The sequence below is a fragment of the Geotrypetes seraphini genome, chromosome 8 (assembly GCF_902459505.1).
Source record: "Geotrypetes seraphini chromosome 8, aGeoSer1.1, whole genome shotgun sequence".
Classification (NCBI taxonomy): domain Eukaryota; kingdom Metazoa; phylum Chordata; class Amphibia; order Gymnophiona; family Dermophiidae; genus Geotrypetes; species Geotrypetes seraphini.
Window position 1 is genome coordinate 174436352 of NC_047091.1, and position 19997 is coordinate 174456348.

The following is a 19997-nucleotide window of genomic DNA, read 5'->3' on the forward strand; positions in this document are numbered from 1 at the left end:
TGAATAGGGTCCAGGCGCTTCCCACAGTCTCCATCCTAAAGATGTTTCTGAGCTTCCTCCCCACCATTTCCCTCATAGCAACATAGTTCCCTTTCTTGAAGTTGAGCGCAGTTGTTGCGGTCCTCCTTACTATGGGTGTCCCCCTTTCTAATGTGAATCTGATCGCATTGTGATCACTGTTGCCTAGTGGTCCTCCCACTTCTACCCCTCTTGCAGGCCCCCCTAATCCGTTTAGGATGAGGTCAAGAGTAGCACCCCCTCGCGTCGGTTCTTTGACTAGTTGCTCCATGAAGCAGTCCCTCACAGCTTCTACAAATCCTGTTTCCCTAGTGCAGTTGGAGTGACCCGTACTCCAGTCTATTCCCGGGTAGTTGAAGTCCCCCATCACTGTTACACTTCCAGTCCTGCATTCCTGTCTCAATTCCGCTTCCAAGTCGTGTCCGACTCCTTCTGGCGTACCAGGTGGGCGATAGTACAGCCCCAGTTTTATGCCTGCACCCTTGTTTCCCGGCAATTTGACCCATAGCGATTCCAGCCCCTCTGCCTTTGTTGCCATATCCATCCCGACCGAGTGGATAGAGTCCTTTATATATAGTGCTATGCCTCCCCCCTTCTTGTGGGTCCTGTCCCTCCTGTAGAGCTTGTACCCTGGCAGCGCCACATCCCATTGATTTTCCTCTGTCCACCAGGTTTCTGTAATTCCAATTATATCTAGGTCCTCCCCCTTGGCCACGACTTCTAGTTCACCCATCTTGGCCATGAGGCTTCTTGCATTTGCGTATAAGCACCGCAGGTCCCGTCGTTTTTCCTCCACCTCTGCATTTACCTGGGCCGCCTGCCCTTGGATTTCGGGCAGTTCTCCCGTTCCCTGTGCTTCTGCTTTGCCCTCAGCCTTTACCCTCTTAGCTTTCAGCTTCCCCACATTCCCGCCACCCCACTTCCCCGCTTTTCCTCTGGGTTTTCTAGCCCTACCGGCCCCCTCCTGGGCTATCATCCCTTGAGCCTCTGTTTGATCCCCCTCGCCTTGTGGTACCTCTATATTGCCCTCAGCTTTCGCCCTCGTGCCACCCAGTCCCCCTGTGTCTCCATGCCCCTTAGTCTTCTCCCAGCAAGCTCCCTTTACCTGATGTTTCCCTCGCTGTCTGATCATAAGATCCTCCGGTCCCTCTGCTTCCTCCCTGCAATCAGCCCGTTCAGCATCTGTTCTGGATACTGTTGTCCGAAGCGTCAACATCAGATCAGCTGTCGGCTTTCCTCCTCTCCTCAGTTTAAAGCCCTCTCGATCTCCTTCCTCACATTGGCTGCCAGTAGTCTAGTTCCCGCTGTGCTCAGGTGCAGGCCGTCCCGCCGGTAGAGCTTGCTCTTTCCCCAGAAGGACGTCCAGTATACTACTGTATACTCAAATATAAGATGAGATTTTTGGGCCAAACAAAATGGCTCAATAATGGGGGTCTCGTCTTATATTTGAGTCAGCGCCCACCCACCCCCTCCTGGACTTGTTGCAGGTTTCCGCCAGGCCTGCTGTATGACCTGGTGGGCCAAGAGAGAAGGGAAACCTCCCATCTCCTGTCTGGTGGACTCTGACAATTTTTGTTGCCCCCCTCTCTTGTCTCCCTTTTTGAATCCCTGGTGGTCCAGCAGTGTACAGGGCAGGAGCGAGCTTTCCACGCTCCTGCCCTGTGCTGAGCCCCTCTGAATGGCTGCTGTGAGTTCCTGTGGTCCAGCGGTATACTGGGCAGGAGTGAGCTTTCTGTGCTCCTGCCCGTCGCAGAGCCGCTCGCTGAATGGCTGCTGCAAGTTCTCACGGGACTTGAGAGAATTTGCAGCAGCCATTCAGGGAGCGACTCCAGTCCGGGCAGGAGCGCAAAAAGCTCGCTCATGCTCGGTACACCACTGGGCCACAAGAACTTGAGGCAGCCTTTCAGGGAGGGGCTCAGCATGAGGCAGGAGCCCAGAAAGCTCGCTCCTGCCCTGTACACTGCTGGACCACCAGGGATTCAAAAAAGGTACGCAGTGGGAAGCAAAAAAATTGTCAGAGGCAGACAGGACAAGAAGGATCCCTCCTATCCCAGACCACCACTTGACCACCAGCTCATACGGCAGGCCTGGTGGAGGCCTAAGGGCACTGGGAGAGAGGGGAGACAGGGTACAGGGTAGGGCGAGGGACAGGGAATGAGGAGGACTGGGTGCAGAGCCTGGCAGGCAGTGAGGGGGGGCTGGGTAGGGCACATGAATATTAAATCTCCCCCCCCAGCTTATATTCAAGTCAACCATTTTTATCCTCCTTTTTGTGGGGAAAAAGGGTACCCTCGACTAATATTTGGATTGTCTTATATTCGAGTATATAACATAAATAATTGGATAGTATTTCTTCTATTCCCAAATCAAACTCAATCTTTTATTGATTTTACATGCCCAGTTTACATATTCTTTGGTTCATCTGGATGTTTTTATTCAATTTGTTTCTACTGGATATCAGTATTTTTTTTTTAAATTTCTGGATATATATATATATATATATATATATATATATATATATACAGTATACATACACAGATTCATGCCAATACAAAGAGATATCCAGTAAAAAAAAAATTGAGTATAAGCACCCAGATGAACCAAAAAAATAAGTAATCTAGGCATATAAAACCAGTAAAAGATTTTTAAGTCCTTAAATGACTACAGAAAAAAATCTATCCTAAATATTTGTAATGCTGGGTGTCAATGTTTGTTCTGAAATTGAAAAGACAAACATGTGATCTTGGTATTCATCCAACTGCACTGGTTACCAATGACCTACTATTTGTCTTAAAATCATTTGTTTAGTTTTTAAAGCATTGTAGATGGTGTCTCCAATGACTTAGCTACTTGTTTGAGAGTATAAACCTTTGAAAGCCTTGATCCTTTCCTAAAAGCTCTATTTCAAATACCAGGGCCTACTAAAAATAGAAAAATGAAGGCAGACTATCCATGCCATCTACTATCCCGTTCTCTCCCTTAGAGCTTTCTTGAATTAGGATACATTTGACATCTCTACCACCTCCACTGGGAGGCTGTTACAAGCATTATTCACCCTTTCTATGAAAAAGAATATTCTGAGGTTATTTTTTGGTCTCCTTTTACCTTCATCCTATGCCCTCTCATTCCAGAGTTTGCTCTCAATTGAATGAGACTCGCCTCATGTGCATTTATGCCAGATATGTTCCAACTACTGAAACGTTTAAATACCTAAGGACAGTAAGGTGGACTTCTAAGGTTTGTGGCCCAGAAGAAACAAAAGAAAAAAAAATTCAGTCATTAAATTGTAACGCATGTAGTTACAGGGCAGACTGGACGGACAGTTCAGGTCCTTTATCTGTCGTCATTTACTGTTACTAATCTCTCCTCTCCCACCATTCCTCCAACGTACATATTAGAGATCTTTAAGTAACATAGTAACATAGTAACATAGTAGATGACGGCAGATAAAGACCCGAATGGTCCATCCAGTCTGCCCAACCTGATTCAATTTAAATTTTTTTTTTTTTTTCTTCTTAGCTATTTCTGGGCGAGAATCCAAAGCTTTTCCCGGTACTGTGCTTGGGTTCCAACTGCCGAAATCTCTGTTAAGACTTACTCCAGCCCATCTACACCCTCCCAGCCATTGAAGCCCTCCCCTGCCCATCCTCCTCCAAACGGCCATGCACAGACACAGACCGTACAAGTCTGCCCAGTAACTGGCCTAGTTCAATCTTTAATATTATTTTCTGATTCTAAATCTTCTGTGTTCATCCCACGCTTCTTTGAACTCAGTCACAGTTTTACTCTCCACCACCTCTCTCGGGAGCGCATTCCAGGCATCCACCACCCTCTCTGTAAAGTAGAATTTCCTAACATTGCCCCTGAATCTACCACCCCTCAACCTCAAATTATGTCCTCTGGTTTTACCATTTTCCTTTCTCTGGAAAAGATTTTGTTCTACGTTAATACCCTTTAAGTATTTGAACGTCTGAATCATATCTCCCCTGTCTCTCCTTTCCTCTAGGGTATACATATTCAGGGCTTCCAGTCTCTCCTCATACGTCTTCTGGCGCAAGCCTCCTATCATTTTCGTCGCCCTCCTCTGGACCGCCTCAAGTCTTCTTACGTCTTTCGCCAGATACGGTCTCCAAAACTGAACACAATACTCCAAGTGGGGCCTCACCAATGACCTGTACAGGGGCATCAACACCTTCTTCCTTCTACTGACTACGCCTCTCTTTATACAGCCCAGAATCCTTCTGGCAGCAGCCACTGCCTTGTCACACTGTTTTTTCGCCTTTAGATCTTCGGACACTATCACCCCAAGGTCCCTCTCCCCGTCCGTGCATATCAGCTTCTCTCCTCCCAGCATATACGGTTCCTTCCTATTATTAATCCCCAAATGCTTTACTCTGCATTTCTTTGCATTGAATTTTAGTATGTCCCCTCCCTATATATATCCTTTTCTGTTCAAAGATGCCTAAGAGCGCCAGGTACCCTTTCCAAATGCGCTGCTCACCCCTTACAGTCTTTTTTTTGTTTGTTCCTTATATGTTTTCTTTCTTGACTTTCTTGTAGTTCCTTCCCCCTTCCCACGTATAATCAGTATGGTTTGTCCTTAGTCTGTAGACGTCTTAGTCTTAAATTATTGTACCCCTATTTTTATTAATATTGTACTCTCGCCTAGAACTTTGATAGGGGTGTAATCAAATTTTAAATAAACTATGAAGCTTTATGACAAAGACCACTGACCATTTTAGAAGCCTTTCTCTGGATCGACTCCATACTGTTTATATCTTTTTGAAGGTGGGGTCTCCAGAATTGTACACAATATAAAAGTTATCTCACTAGTCTCTTATACAGGGGCATCATTACCTCCTTTTTCTTCCTTGCTATTCCACTCCCTAAGGGTGACGGGATAATCACGCGCCAGACGCCAGCGCGCCGACAATCTAGCACAGACAATTCGGCGGAAGACAGAAGCGCGCGGGGGAAAAAATAATTTTTAAAGAGCTCCGACTGGGGGTTTGGGGTGGCAACCCCCCCCCCACTTTATTGGTTAGTGTTTGCGCTGCCATTGCGGGGGGGGGGGGGGGTGAAACCCCCCACATTATAGAGAAAACTGAACTTTTCCCGAAAATAAATCAGAAAAAGTTCCGTTTTCGCTATAATGGAGGTTTCCAACCCCCTGAACCCCCCTCCAACAGCAGCGCGAACACTAACCAATAAAGTGTGTGTGTGTGGGGGGGGGTTGCCACCCCAAACCCCCCATTGGAGCTCTTTAAAAATTACTTTTTCCCCCACGCGCTGACGTCTTGCGCCGAATTGTCGCCGCTGGATTGTCAACGCGCTGACGTCTTGAACTCCACTGTCTATGAACCCTCCCTAAGCACCCAAGCATCTTTCTAGCTTTTGCTGTTGCTTTTTCTACCTGTCTGGCCAACTTAAGATCGTAACAGTAATATATGCTGGAATTCAAAAAACTAAACAAAACTTAAAACAAAATAACAAAAAACAAATAGTTTTTTGAATTCCAGCATATATTACTGTTAGGTTTTGGGAATTCGGTATTTAATTTGAGTATTCTCCTAAATAGCTTTTTTATTGACAACTTAAGATCATCACATACTATCATATGCAAGTCATGCTTCTCTTTTGTGCATAAAGTTCTTCACCCCTTAAATAGTACCATTTGCTCAGCCCAAATGCACAACCTTGCATTTCTTAGCATTAAATCTTAGCTGCCAAATTCCGGACCATTCTTGAAGCTTTGCTAGGTCCTTCCTCATGTTATCCACACCATCAGGGGTGTCGACCATATTGCAGATTTTAGTAATCATCAAAGAGGCAAACCTTACCAGACAGCCTTCCAGCATCAGGACAGGGACATTAACTCACACTCGCCCAGAATAGAATTTAATTTTGCTAAGGCTACCATTGGAACAGAGCTATCTGTCCTCAGGAAAAGAGTGAAGGTGTGGCTGTTTAGCTAGAGCGTCTCTGATGGGGTAATCTTTAGGGTGGATATGGTGTTTCAAAAATGAAAATGTAATTTTTGTTTTTAGTTGTATGTTGGTTTCTTCATTTCACGCAAAAATTGCACATACCAAACTTTGGCTCTGAAGCAACAATTTATAAATACATTTTTGTAATCAACCCTAGGTTGTTTTTTGAATGAGTAAAGTATGAACATTAACAAAATCTCAAAAAGAACTATTTCAGAATTTTTAACTTGAAATTAAACTATTGTCACCTTCCTGTAAATATTTGACAGTGAATCTGTTGTATGGTATTGATTATGGTTTCTGCAAACCATTTTGGACCCTTTGGGGGGATTAATAATGATATATAAAACTTAGATTAGAATTCTGTAAAAATGTGCAAAAATAACTATTTTACACTGTATAATTTTTCTTCAGGTTTACTTACAAGATCATCTGGCTCACATAAATCAATAGATAACAAAATACATACACTGGCATCATAAAGAACAGGTTCTGTCCATCATTTTAATTTCATGACATTAAAATAGGAATACATTTTCCTAACAGATATTGCTGGTACTAACACACACACGGTTGACAGGGTTTTTACCATGCATACATGTGGACTGCAAGATAGAGGATAGTGGGTTTTATGTAGTTCCATTCTCTTCTTAGGGTTTCAGTTACTGAATTTTGCTACCACACTGGAGCACAGTAACATGGTAATATGGTAGCAAATACAGCCCCTAGGGCAGGGGTGCCAAGTCCCTCCTCAAGGGCTGCAATCCACCCGGGTTTTCAGGATTTCCCCAATGAATATGCATGAAATCTATTTGCATGAACTGCTGTCACTGTATGCTGCTAGATCTCATGAAAAATTCATTGGGGAAATCCTGCAAACCAAACTGGGTTGCAGCCCTTGAGGAGGGACTTTTGACACCCCTGCCCTAGGGGGAAAACCACACACACTTGTGTGTCTTGGATCACCCTTAATAGGGATTTTTTTTTCTTTTTACAAAAATGTTTATCGGCTTTAATTTACTGCAAGTTCTGAAGAGAGGGATAAACCATTTGACCCAGACAACAATGCAAATAGAGACCATGGCTCCAGAATAAGAGGTTATGGAACACTGCACGATACTAGTGATCTGATAAGCTGGCATTCATTTGGAAGGTTAGTTAATCTGATCCATCATTGCACAACTACACATCTGTCCACAGGAAAAAGGGTTCTGGCATGACTCACCTCTTTAAATGATAGATTTTGTGTGTATACTGCCCTTTTTCACCATCCATTTCATAGGGCTCATTCTGTAGGACTTCAATTCCCTCTCCTCCACCAGTCTCGTTCTTACTGGCTTCTGCTACAGAATACAGCTGGCCAACCTGATACTAAGAAGATTTGAAGAGAGATTTTCATAACCCCAAAAAAGTATAAATACAACAAAGAAAACTGTTCAAAATGTAATACTTCAGTTGTAAATTAAACATCGTTACTGCAGGAATCAAAAATAATTCAAAGTAATAGACAATCATCAGTCATTAATCCAGTTGCATGGTACATCTTCTAAAACAAACAAGGTTAAAGAACTGACAAATACTGTATTATAACTAGTGGTCAAAGATATCACAAAAACTAAGTCACTTTTGTAAAACGTTTGATGGTTTCCTCATGAAGTGAAAGAGGTCTTTACGAACAGAACCTGGACATGCTTGGAACTAATATGGATGGCAGTAGTAGGAAAGAGGCAAAGAATACCTAAAGAGAATAAAAGAGAATAAAAGAGTGTGGAAATTACACACTGACCTATCAAAAGAACAACTGAATGGGCCAATGTGGTCATTTTCTCCCCTTGTTTACTATATTATACTCAAGCAACTGCTTCATCAAAATATTGACAAAGCATTCTCTATTACCAATAGAAACCTGATGACAAATAAAGATCAAATGGCCCATCCAGTCTGCCCATCCACAGTAATCACATGCCTATCTCAGGCTTTCTTGAAATCAGACACAATCTCTGTCTCCACCACCTGTTTCGGGAGACTGTTCCACGCATATACCACCCTTTCTGTAAAAGAGTATTTCCTTTGATTACTCCTGAGCCTATCACCTCTTAACTTCATCCTATGCCCTCTTATTCCAGAGCTTTCTTTCAATTGAAAGAGACTCCACTTATGCACATTTACACCACATAGGTATTTAAATGTCTCTATCACATCTCCCCTCTCCTGCCTTTCCTCTAAAGTACGGGTCTCAAAGTCCCTCCTCGAGGGCCGGAACCAGTCGGGTTTTCAGAATTTCCCCAATGAATATGCATGAGATCTATGTGCATGCACTGCTTTCAATGCATATTCATTGGGGAAATCCTAAAAACCCAACTGGATTGCGGCCCTCAAGGAGGGACTTTGAGATCCCTGCTCTAAAGAATACAAATTGAGATCTTTAAGTCTGTCCCTATATGCCTTATGATAAAGATCACGCACCATTTTAGTAGCCTTCCTCTGGACCAACCCCATCCTTTTAATATCTTTTTGAAGGTGCAGCCTCAAGAATTGTACACAATGTTCTAAATGAGGTCTCACCAGAGTCATATACAAGGGCATCAATACCTCCTTTTTCCTACTGGCCATACCTCTCCCTATGCAACCTAGCATCCTTCTAGATTTCGCCATCACCTTTTCAACCTGTTTGGCCACCTTAAGATCATCACAAACAATCACACTCAAGTCCCGCTCTTCTGTGATGCGCAAAAGTTCTTCACATGGGGGAAGAACAAAATCTGAGTCTCCATATACATTATTCATATCAACTTTTCTTATAATTTATAATCAGCATCACTAGCCAGGGACAGCCCAAACTTAATAATTATGGTCTCTGGACATAATAACTTTTTGATTAATACATAGACAGAGGACTATCAGGGAAGACTGGATGCTGTGCGTTATAGATAGCAATGGAAAACCTCTTCGATATCCTGTTAAAAGTCACAGGTACTGTGTTGGGGATATGACAATCCAACCTTCAATACCCAGAGAGAGGTAAAAAGGGGACAGTACAATCAAACTTAGAATTCAGCTGGTGTACTTAAGCAGCTCAAAATGGTCTGATGCCAGGAATGGAATGGTAACAAAATAAAACTTATCAAACTGACAATATCCAGATTCTTTATACTTTAGATACTGCATTGGTCTCAGAATTAGAAGGAATTAATAAGTTGGCTTTTATTACTACCTGGTTAGTAAATCAGAAGTTGAAATTAAATCCAGATAAATCAAAATTGATTATCTTTCACCCAAAAGGAAAACGTGAACCAATTATTGCTTTAGTACTTGGAAAAAAGTTGGTTTCCAAAGTAAATTCAGTTTGTATATTAGGTATGACTTTTGATGCTGAACTCTCTTAATTTACATATTTTTAAATATCATTAAGTCTACATTTTATAAACTTTGTTTGATGCGCTCATCTTCATTAAACATTTTAACACACTTGTGATTCAGCAACTAGATTATTGTAACTTCTTGTTTAAAGGAGATGGACAAAGATCTTAAAAGATTGCAAAATATTCAAAATACTGCTTTAGGATTAATCTATAATGCAAAGAAATTTGATCATATTACTTCATTATTCAAAAAATCTCATTGGTTTCCAATTTCACTTTGGATTATATATAAAATACTATTATTGGTTTTTAAGCTAAATAAACAAATGAACCAATTTATTACGTTATCTTATATCTTATGTTCCGCAAAGAACTTTATGTTTGGCAGAACATGAGCGATTAGTAATCCCACAATAGATCAAGGGAATAAATGGTTAAACAAATAGTTAAATATAAAACCTCACAATCATTGAGAATTAAGCTAAATTGTGGAAATCTCTTGTTTAAAGCCTCAGATAACGGAGTAATTATCTCAACCACTGGAATTTCTTCCATGAGAAAAAAAGAGATTTCTCTCTTTACTCCTGCTGACATCACAGGCTTGAACCCGTCCTCCCTATCTTTATTTCAACTATCAGAGAAAAGATCACATATGGGTCATGGACCTGATGGGCCGCCATGGGAGCGGACCACTGGGCTCGATGGACCCTTGGTCTGACCCAGCGGAGGCAAATTCTTTTATCACTATATTGCATTACTTCATTGATTACTTCAGTAATAATTCATAAATTAATATCTATTTAATATTTTATTTAGGAATTATTAATAAAGTTATTTAACGACATAATTTCACCCTGAAAGGTTACTTGAGATAGAGCCCATATATTCTTTGATAGACAGGTCTCCTTAATGAGATTCAATGGTCCCAATCTATATTGGTGTCGTTCATGGTCTTATAAAATGTAAATATGATTGAAGCTGAAGATTTTACGATTCCTAGGGGTCCTTTTATCAAGGCGCGGCAGGGGTTTAATGCACAGAATACCGCATGTTAAACCGTCTGCCACGCTAGTCACTAACACCTCCATTGACAAGGCGTTAGTTTTTTGGCTTGCCGCAGGGGTTAGCGCGTGATGTAATGTCCGACGCGCTAACCCCCGTAGCGCGCCTTGATAAAAGGAGCCCTTAGAGTTTGAATAAGGATACTTATCCATAAAAGGAAGTAAATGTATAAGCATAGGAGAAATTAGTAATTTCTCAAGTACCAACCACCTTGGAGTATTCCAATCATCCAGATTTTGAAACCAGCACAGACTTTGGGTGAGTCTAAAAGCTAAGTGGTATCTTTTGAAATCTGGTAAGTTTAGGCAATTTTAATTTGTATAGCGCTATCCTGGGAGGTTTAGATTTCCATATAAATTTGTTAATTAGACTGTCTACCTTCTTATATAAAGACTCTGGGAAAGGAATAGGAATCATATTGAAAATGTAATTTAGTTTGGGTGCTAAAACCATGTTAATGGCTTCAGCTCTTCCCCACCAGGAAAGAAAAAGGGGAGACTAGGATTGTAAGATGGTTGTTGTTAACTCAATGATGAATTTGGAATTTAAAGTCAGTGTTTTATTTACAGAGGAACTAGACCAAATGCCCAAATATTTAATCTTATCCGGTTCCCATTTAAAAGGATACTTTGAGATGTGATGTTTACGTACATACGGATCAATGGGAGAAGTGCTGACTTACACCAATTAATCTTGAATCCAGAGAATATTGAAAATTCCCCAATACAAGTTAAAATGTGTGGAATGGAATCTAATGAGGTATAGACGAGAATATCATCTGCATATATAGAGAGCTTAAAAGAGGAATCTTTAATAGACACCCCCCTGATAGATTGATTTGCCCTAAATGCTATAGTTAGGGGTTCAAGAACTAGGTTAAATAGAAGAGGAGAAAGTGGACATCCTTGTTTCATACCTCTTTTAAGGGGAAAGAAATCAGATAATACACCATTAGCCATAATAGAAGCTTGTGGATTGTTATAAAGAACTTTAATCGTGTATTTAAATTTTTTTATCAAACACAAACCAAGATACAGTGGGGAAAAGGTAGGCCCACTCAATCCTATCAAATGTCTTTTCGGCATCTAATGAAAGAATTAAGAAAGGGCCCCGAGATTGAGCGGCATGAGCTAAAATATTCCAAAAGACATCTAAGTCTTAACAGATGTAGTATACAATTTTCTGTACTGTAGAAACATATTTCTACCAATCAACAGGATGGCTAGAAGTGGTCTAAAAAGCTGATGGGAGAAATAAAAGGGATTGTGCCTGTGAAAAAGCTCTGTCGAAACATGTCATCAAGATAATCCCGATTTGTTGGACTACAGTTTAAAGCTAAGTATTTTTACAAGCTTTTTGAAAGTTAATGAAAAATAATCATTTAACTATTTAATAAACAAACTCTATAGAGAATGCACTTTATAAACTGAACCGATGAGGAACGTACATATCAAGCTTAAGGCTAGTCATAATTATATATGAACCAAGTTGAGCTCCACTGGGAGATGACCCGGTATATAAACCAAAGATTAGATTAGAGAGAGTCATAACATTTATTTTTTCCCCACTGTTATACCTCTCCCTATGCAAGCTAGCATTCCTCTGGCATTAGCCAACACACTGTTTAAGTGATCAGGCAAAATTATTCCAAATTCCATCTTTGTTGATACATGATAGACTTACCCCCTCTCCCAAATCATGTACTTTGGGAGCCGATATCTAAAGGTCCAATAAGAACATAAGAACTGCCATACTGGAACAGACCGAAGGTCAATCAAGCCCAGCATCCTGTTTCAAATAGTGGCCAACACAGGTCCCAAGTAGTAAAACAGATTTTATGCTGCTTATCCTAGGAATAAGCAGTGGATTTCTAAAGGACTTCTCAATAATGACTTATGAACTTCTCATTTTGACACCCAGTCTCCCAAAGTCCACTTGCAATTTTTCACAATCCTCATGTGATTTAACAACTTTGTCATCAGCAAATTAAATTATCTCACTAGTTAACTAGTTATTCCCATCTCTAGATCATTGATAAATATATTAAAAATCAGTGGTCCCAACACAAACCCTTGAGGAACCCCAATATTTACCCTTCTCAATTGAGAATATTGACCATTTAAACCTACTCTGTTTTCTGTCTTCCAAGAAGTTCTTAATCCATAATAGCACATTGCCTCTTATCTCATGACTCTAATTTCCTCAGAAGTCTTTCATGAGGTACTTTGTCAAATGCCTTTTGACAATCCAAATACACAATATCAACCGGTTTACCTTTATCCACATGTTCATTCACTTCTTCAAAGAAATAAAGCTGAATGGTGAGGCAAGATTTCCCCTGACTAAATTCATGTTGGTTTTCTCTCATTACCTTATATACTTGAATATAAACCAGGATTGGGGGTCCCGGTTTATATTTGAGCCAACAATGCACCCCCTGCCAAAATTATTGCAGGCCGCCACCGCTGCCAGGTTCTGCACCATGTCCCCTTCCCTGCCCTAGCCTCATACCTCTATTGCTGATCCCCGGTGAAGGTGCAGTGGGCAGGAGCAAACTGTCAAGAGTTCCTGCCCCGCTGCTAACTGGCTGCCGCTAGTTTCTTCGGCCGCTGAGCAGCACGAGCAGGCGCGCGATTTGGCGGTGCTGAGTGGTTTCCTTACAGGCTCCTGCAAATTCTCACCATAACTAAGGGCATTAAGCTTGAGGAACAACCGATACTTTGCCACCTCCTCAGGATCAAAAGTATGTAGGTGAACTAGTAAGCTAGAGCCTTGGAGAGGTCCACCCAGTACTTCCCACTCTGCCAGCAAGGGCTGTTTGCAGAGAAAAATGCTTGGAAGATCCTGTGAGCCCCTCCAACAAAGGGTCCCCCCCTCCACAAGATCTGAACCTGTGGTCCAAACTATGATCATAGAAGAAGTCACCTTATCAATGAGATGAGATAACACCTCTCTCTGAAAATGTTGAACATGAGACCTCTTTTCCTCTGGTTCTGCAGAATGACCAGATACGTTCTATGGCGCTAAGACCCCAAAATGGGTCCCTCCTCCAAGATGAGGGTTAGGGTAAAGGCCAAGATTAGTGCCATAATAGGTCCTGTGAAGGGCCTGCTTAACCATCTGAGTCAAGCTCTGGAGACAAAACAAAACAGTAGCACCCCACCAGGCTGACCCCCTGCAGAAAGACCTGAGATGAGCCGGTATGAAAAAGCCCACCACAAAACGAGATTTGGTCTCCTAATCTGAGGGAATAGAGAAATCTATCTGCAAATCTATGAGGCAGGCATTCTGTGACAGAGCAATGTATCCATTCTAGCTAGCTGAAGAGGGGAAGGGAACAGCACATGAAAAATGCTCACTGAGAGAAAGACATAGTTCATATTTACACACTATAGAAATAATTCATTATCCTTGCTTAGCTGCTGGCTCTGAAGGCCACACAGTATTTGCCAGCCAGCATGCTCTACCATATGGCAGACACACACACAGGCCCATGACTCTCTCTGGCCTGTCTCATCTTGCCAATGGCAGGGGTACCTGCCGTGATTCGGAGGAGGGGGGGAGATTCCTTCAGCCTGAAGTCCTGGCAGCACCGATGCTCCCTGGGTTCTCCTTGGGTGCTAATTTGGGATATCCCGCACTTGCAAGTAAAAAGGACTTCCCCCAATCAAGTTCTGCGCTGCTTTTTAAAGAGCTCTGAAAGCTGCATGGATGAAGCAAACATAAGTTCTATTCCCTAATATAAGAAAGAGCTAACAGGTTTTAAAAAAAAAAGAGATGAAATCTGGGGTTGCAGGGGAGCACGGAAGTGTTGACCCCCAAAATGGGTTCCGGGAAAGGCGGGGAAGGGGGGAGAACAGGGACCTACACCCCAAGGCCAGATCCCAAGAGACCAAACCTATAGCCACTACCAGTAGCACTATCAAGGGAGCTGCGAAGACAACCTTTACACTCGACTAAGCACAGAGCAAATCTGTAAGCCTAGGAGCAGCCTTTTGGCTCTACCATGTTGCGCAGACATGACCAGCAAAGCAGGGAGCTAGGACAGGGACAGGCGGGCACCAAATAGCAACCTACTGCCTGCTGAAAAACATGGGAATCTTCCAGGGGGCACCACAGCTTATCTAGTGATGTCACTAGTAGAACTGGTTTTTTTTTCTCTACCTCCACCTGCTGGTAGGAAGGGTTAACCATTTGTGCAGAACGCTAACATAGTAAATGAAAGCAGATAGCCTGAATGGGCCATCCAGTTTGCCCAATAGGCACACTCATTATATAGTATGTTCCTGATTAAATTGTCTTTTCTTTAATATTTCTGGGTAATAGACCATAGAATTCCATCCATTTCTGTCTTTAGGTTCCCACTGCTAAGCCCACTCCAGCCTTTCCTAACCGTCCTGTCACTGGAGCTTCTATCAAAGCCCTCCCCGCTGACACAAAGAAAATACTCTCTAACTTAATTCTATTACTGTTAATGTAAGCTAAGAACACAGCATCAAATATAATTAACCGACACTAGAGAATGACTTTTGTTGACTAAAGTTAGAGAGAATACATCCTTGGCTGCTGCTAATTCCGTGTTCATGTACAGTAACTGAATATGCAAAAATCTATCCCCAACAGTGATCTTAGGCAAATGAAGACAAAGAAGAAACAACAGGTAACACAAAGGTTTCACTTCTCTACCATGCAGGTAAGCACAGGAATGAATGTGATACGTTCCAATGCCATTCTGTCACATGTGATTCAGAAAAAGGCAGCAAAACTATTCTACTTACCTGCACCCAGAAGCAGTAAACCAAAGGATTAAGCCTTTAAAAATAAAAATCCCCCCCCCCCCCGACTTATTTTATCAAGAAATAAATTTATACATACAGAGTTTACAGCTACTAATCTGCATCAAGGACATTTATTCCATTTATCTTTCAGACCACATCAACGAGGCATAAAATGCGATATACATGCCAAAAAAGTGACAGCAATTGTGAGGAACCCTTGTGGGCATCACATGGAAAAAGCAATAAGCTAAAATTTCTTAAAAGTAGTAAAACATGTTAAACAGGAAATATTCTCTTACATTTTTCAAACATTCTACTTGGTCCTAAATCGGAGAACGCTCGTGCAATGTACACAACAAGAAGGGCTTAAGTTAATTTGGACAAGTGCCCACAACCTTTTAACTAAGGGGTCCGTTTACTAAGGCGCGCTGAGGGGGTAAGTCTTCCTAAAATCATAATAGCTAACAAGAAGTTCAATGTGCTCATTTTCTATGGCAGTGAGCCAAAATTAACCAGTGAATTTTCCTAGGGGGTACCGGGCTCTCTGCAGGAAGATGAACTTAGTGGCCAGGAAATGTATTCTACAATGCTGGACGGTCCCGGACCCTCCGGCGTTTTGGCATTGGCGGAACCAGTTGCATCAGTTGGCTACCTGGGAGGCGAGGGATGCGGGAGGGTCTCGGAAGCTGAATATCTGGGAGCCATATCTGCAGTCCAAAGGGACGCAGTGAGGTTTTATGCTGGGTGTCATAATCTGGGCGCTCACCTTGTAGGGGTGAGAGAGCAATGGTGAGCTAAGGTGGGGCAGGATGGAGAGTACCACCGGGGGAGGGGGGGGGGTGTTTTGAAAGGTTCTGGCACTTAGTCACAGGTATGTTCTTTGGGGATAAGTGTAGGGGGGGAGGTGGTGTGGCTTCTTCATGGCTCAGAGTCCAGGGCCTCGGAGTGCCATTCCGTCAACTCTGGCCTCGCTTAGCATGAGTAGATTGAAGGGGGGGGGGGCGTTATTGTTCTTACTCTTTTCCTGTTCCTGCTTGATATAGTGTTGTATATGATTTATCCTTTTTTGTGCTGTGCACCCTTTGTGGGCCTTTGTTTTGCTTCCGCTGTTGTTTGCATCAATAAAAAAATTTTTGAACCTAACCAGTGAATTTTATCATAACATCCAGTGAGTGTTCTTAACTACGGACTAAAAGTCAAACAGCCAGCCTAATATTCACCAACCAACCAAACTTCTGCCCCAGAATATCCAGCAGCATGATACCAAAATGTAAAAATAAAAGCTAGAAATCCATGTCCAGTACTTACAAGCAAGTTTCTATAATACCCTGTGAAGCAAAAAAAAACCCACAGAAATATGTTTTTTGTCATATCTTCCGCAGAACTCGGCCGATTCTTATAAAATTTATATCCCCTTTTATGAAGCTGCATCAGTGTTTTTTTAAATCACCAGCCGCAGCGGTAAAAGCTCCGACGCTCACAGAATTCCTATGAGCGTCGGAATTTTTACCTTTGGCGTCGGTGATAAAAATGCTAATGCAGCGTCATTAAAAAAAAAAAAAAAGGGAAGGGGGAGGTTTTAATGTGTTGTGACCTGAATGAAGTTGATGTAAATACACTTCCCCCTCCGCATTTGCGGTGATAGGGGAAAGGCAGCGAATAGAGAAAACTGTGAATAACTTTTCATATGTTATTTGTGGGTTTTCTGTCAAAAACCGCCCCAAAACTGCAAATAACCTGACCTGTTCCAGTGAAGAAAGTGCAGTTGGGAGCAGCAATTTTCTCTGACGTAAATTTGAGGGCGAGGCCTTTGTTCGAAAAACCACGAATAACCGATACCGTAAATATGGAGGGTTAAGTGTATTTCCTAATGAGCCAATCAAAAGACAAGCTAAAATCACAACAATGGACAGCAATTAGCATAACCTAAATTTTGGATTCAGTTGAAAGATCCAGTAGATATAATCTTTTGGAGAACACTTGTACAGCAGGCCTGTTAAATAAATGTAAAAAGATTATAATAATACGAGTACTTCAGTGATTTCAGCCTATGACTTCCCTGTTATGAAGGATCTTGGTTGTGTATACTCTTTAGCGAAGATAAGATACATAAATAAATTTATACATTACTAGTTTTTTAGCCCGTTACATTAACGGGTGCTAGAATAGATGTGTAGACTTAGGCATTCTTTTTTCTTTTTCTTTCTTTCTTTCTGTCTCTCTCCCTGCCCCTTTTCTTTCTTTCTGTCTATCTTTCTGTCTCTTTCCCTGGCCCCCTGTCTGTCTTTCTTTCTGTCGCTCTCCCTTCCCCCATCTGTCTTTCTTTCTTTCTGTCCTCTCTCATTCTTTCAGCTGTAAGGAATACTTCTCCTATCCTTTCCTCTTCTGAAAGGAAGACTCGCCTCCCCCTCCTTTCTGTCCTATTACAAATCTGAACTATCAGTACTCAAGAACTTCAGAGCCCCTCAGCCTCTCTCTCCAGGGTTGATTTACTTCACAATCTCCCTGAGGACACGCTTTACATGCCGAGAGTTAACGGCCTCGCCTCCCACCCCCGGACAGCCACAGCGGCCGCCCACTTAACAGTGTCGCACTCTCAGCCGGGAGCCCCAGCCAATCGTCGGTCGCCTTGTTCTGGGCCACTCCGCGGCGTTTGGACAATCTTCAGCAGCTCGGAGCCCTCCTCCCGGCAGCCGCCGCCAGCACCGCGAGAGGAGCCGCTGCAGCGTGTAAAGAAACTTTGGCCGGTAGGGCTCAGCTTAAGTTCATTTTTTAGTTCAAAGCCGATGCCGCGGCTCCTCTCTCGATCCCCGCCTGGTGCGGTTCAAGAGAGGAGCCGCGGCAGCAGCTTTGATTTAAAAAATGGCGAGGAGAGTCTCCGCCGCTGTCACGGCCTGCTCTGAAGAGAGGGGGGGAAGTCGCTGTATAGCAGCGCCGCCTCTCTCCATCCCTGCCAGGCCCGCACATCCGTCCTCTTTACCTTTTGGCCCCTGTGAGGGGCTGCTGGAGACTTGCAGAGTGGTGAGGGCGCTGACCGCCCGCGATCCCTCTCCTCCGAGACACCCCCCTTCCTAACACAGCTGATCAGTGTTAAGCCTGGCCTGTGAATTTGGGCTCAGTGTCACTGAGGCTTCCTTCGCTCTCCCGGGCCTGCTGTCCTTCCCCTAAATCCCGACTCCTCAATGCGCCATCTAGCGCATGCGCACTCGTGCGGCCACATCCCGACAGAAAAGGGATCAGGGATCACGCATCGCGAGTGCGCATGTGCGGGATAGCATTTTATTATTTAAGATTATAAACCACCTACTGAATATAATGGAAAGTTAGACTATTTGCACACACTTGATGCAAGAATCAGGCTATTTTTAATACTGGTCACTCCAAAAGAAGAAAACAAAATCTCCACTGGCAAGCCAGTTGCTAGTTTTTCAAGCCATTTTTTCCTAACTTCTTACACTTCTCCCTCTGTATTCGCTGTGATAAGGGGATTAACAGAACCACAAATAACTTTTTCATGTTATTCGCTGTTTTCTTTTAAAAACCATCGTGAATATGGTGAAACCGTGAATAACTTGGTGGGAGACCCGGCCTGTTCCTGAAGGAGAGGCAACACACGGAGAAGAAAGTGCTGGGAATCAGCGATTTTCTCCGTAAACGCTTGGAATCAGCGATTTCTCTAGGCAAGCTGACGTAATTTGGGGGGGAGGGGAGCCAGCAAGCTAAAAACCGTGAATAACCGAAACCACGATTGCTGAAACCGCGAATATGGAGGGAGAAGTGTATATTGCTGGAAGCTTAGGAAAATGTTATCATTAACTTTAGCACACATAAGAACATAAGAAGTTGCCTCCGCTGAGGCAGACCAGAGGTCCATCCTGCCCAGCGGTCTGCTCCCGCCGCGGCCCATCAGTCCCACTTCTTCAGCTATCAGCATTACTGAACGTTAACTTTGTTTACTTTTTCATGAACCCGTCAACTTTAGGCAAGTGAAATTTGTAACAGTTTTAGTGTAGAACTGTGTGAAATCACTCAATTATTTACACATGGGTGACCTGGGCCTACATGGAATGATGGGTGGGGCTCTGGTCACCTGGTTGGGCAGACTGGATGGTCCGTGAGGGTTTTTTTTCTGCTGTCATTTACTGTATTACTGTATAAATATACTACATCTTAAGAAGCAATTTCTTGAAACAGAAGTCAAGGAAGTTATGAAGATGTTCTATCAAATGTTGATAAGGTTGTCTGCTTTCTGCTAGCCATTTAACATTCTCTACAAATAATGCTCTCCAGCCTCATAATATTCTAATTACAGTAACACACAATGGCAAACACTTGAAAACCCAAGCACCTAATCAGCATGATACTGGAAGCAGCATGACCCTCTTCTAGCCCTCTTGCGCTTACCTTAATTGTCCTTAGGCCACTATTAGTGAATGGAAGACCGTAAAGTACAGTCAAACCTCAGTTTACGAGTAACGCGGATTGCGAGTGTTTTGCAAGACGAGCAAAACACTCTTGCAAATCATGCCTCGCAAACCAAGCGTTAACTCGATTTGCGAGCCCCCACCCCCAAGAACTGGCATCGCCCATCTACCCAAACCCAAACCCCACCAGCACACAGCACTAACCCACAGGACGTGCTGGTGCCGGAAGAACCTGCCTTTTGCCGCTGATTTCTGCTGGGCTGGGCCTTGAGCATCTGCACATGCTCAAGGCCTTCTGGCTCCCGCTCTCTCCGAGATTATAATGATATTCTCAGAGAGCGCGGAAGCAGAAGGCCTTGAGCTCAA

At 42.9% G+C, this 19997-nt stretch overlaps 1 protein-coding gene across 3 annotated transcripts in view; it reads right to left on the reverse strand.

Moving 5' to 3' along the window:
• PITPNB (phosphatidylinositol transfer protein beta) overlaps positions 1-19997 on the reverse strand; it is a 184911-nt gene that overhangs the window by 136999 nt on the left and 27915 nt on the right. For all 3 annotated transcript variants that reach the window (XR_004540391.1, XM_033955457.1, XM_033955456.1), the window contains exon 3: positions 7231-7376. Coding sequence is in view for 2 of the 3 variants with exons in the window: in XM_033955457.1 (XP_033811348.1) it covers positions 7231-7376 (146 nt within the window). In the remaining variant the exon portion in view is untranslated. The remainder of the gene's footprint in view (positions 1-7230; positions 7377-19997) is intronic.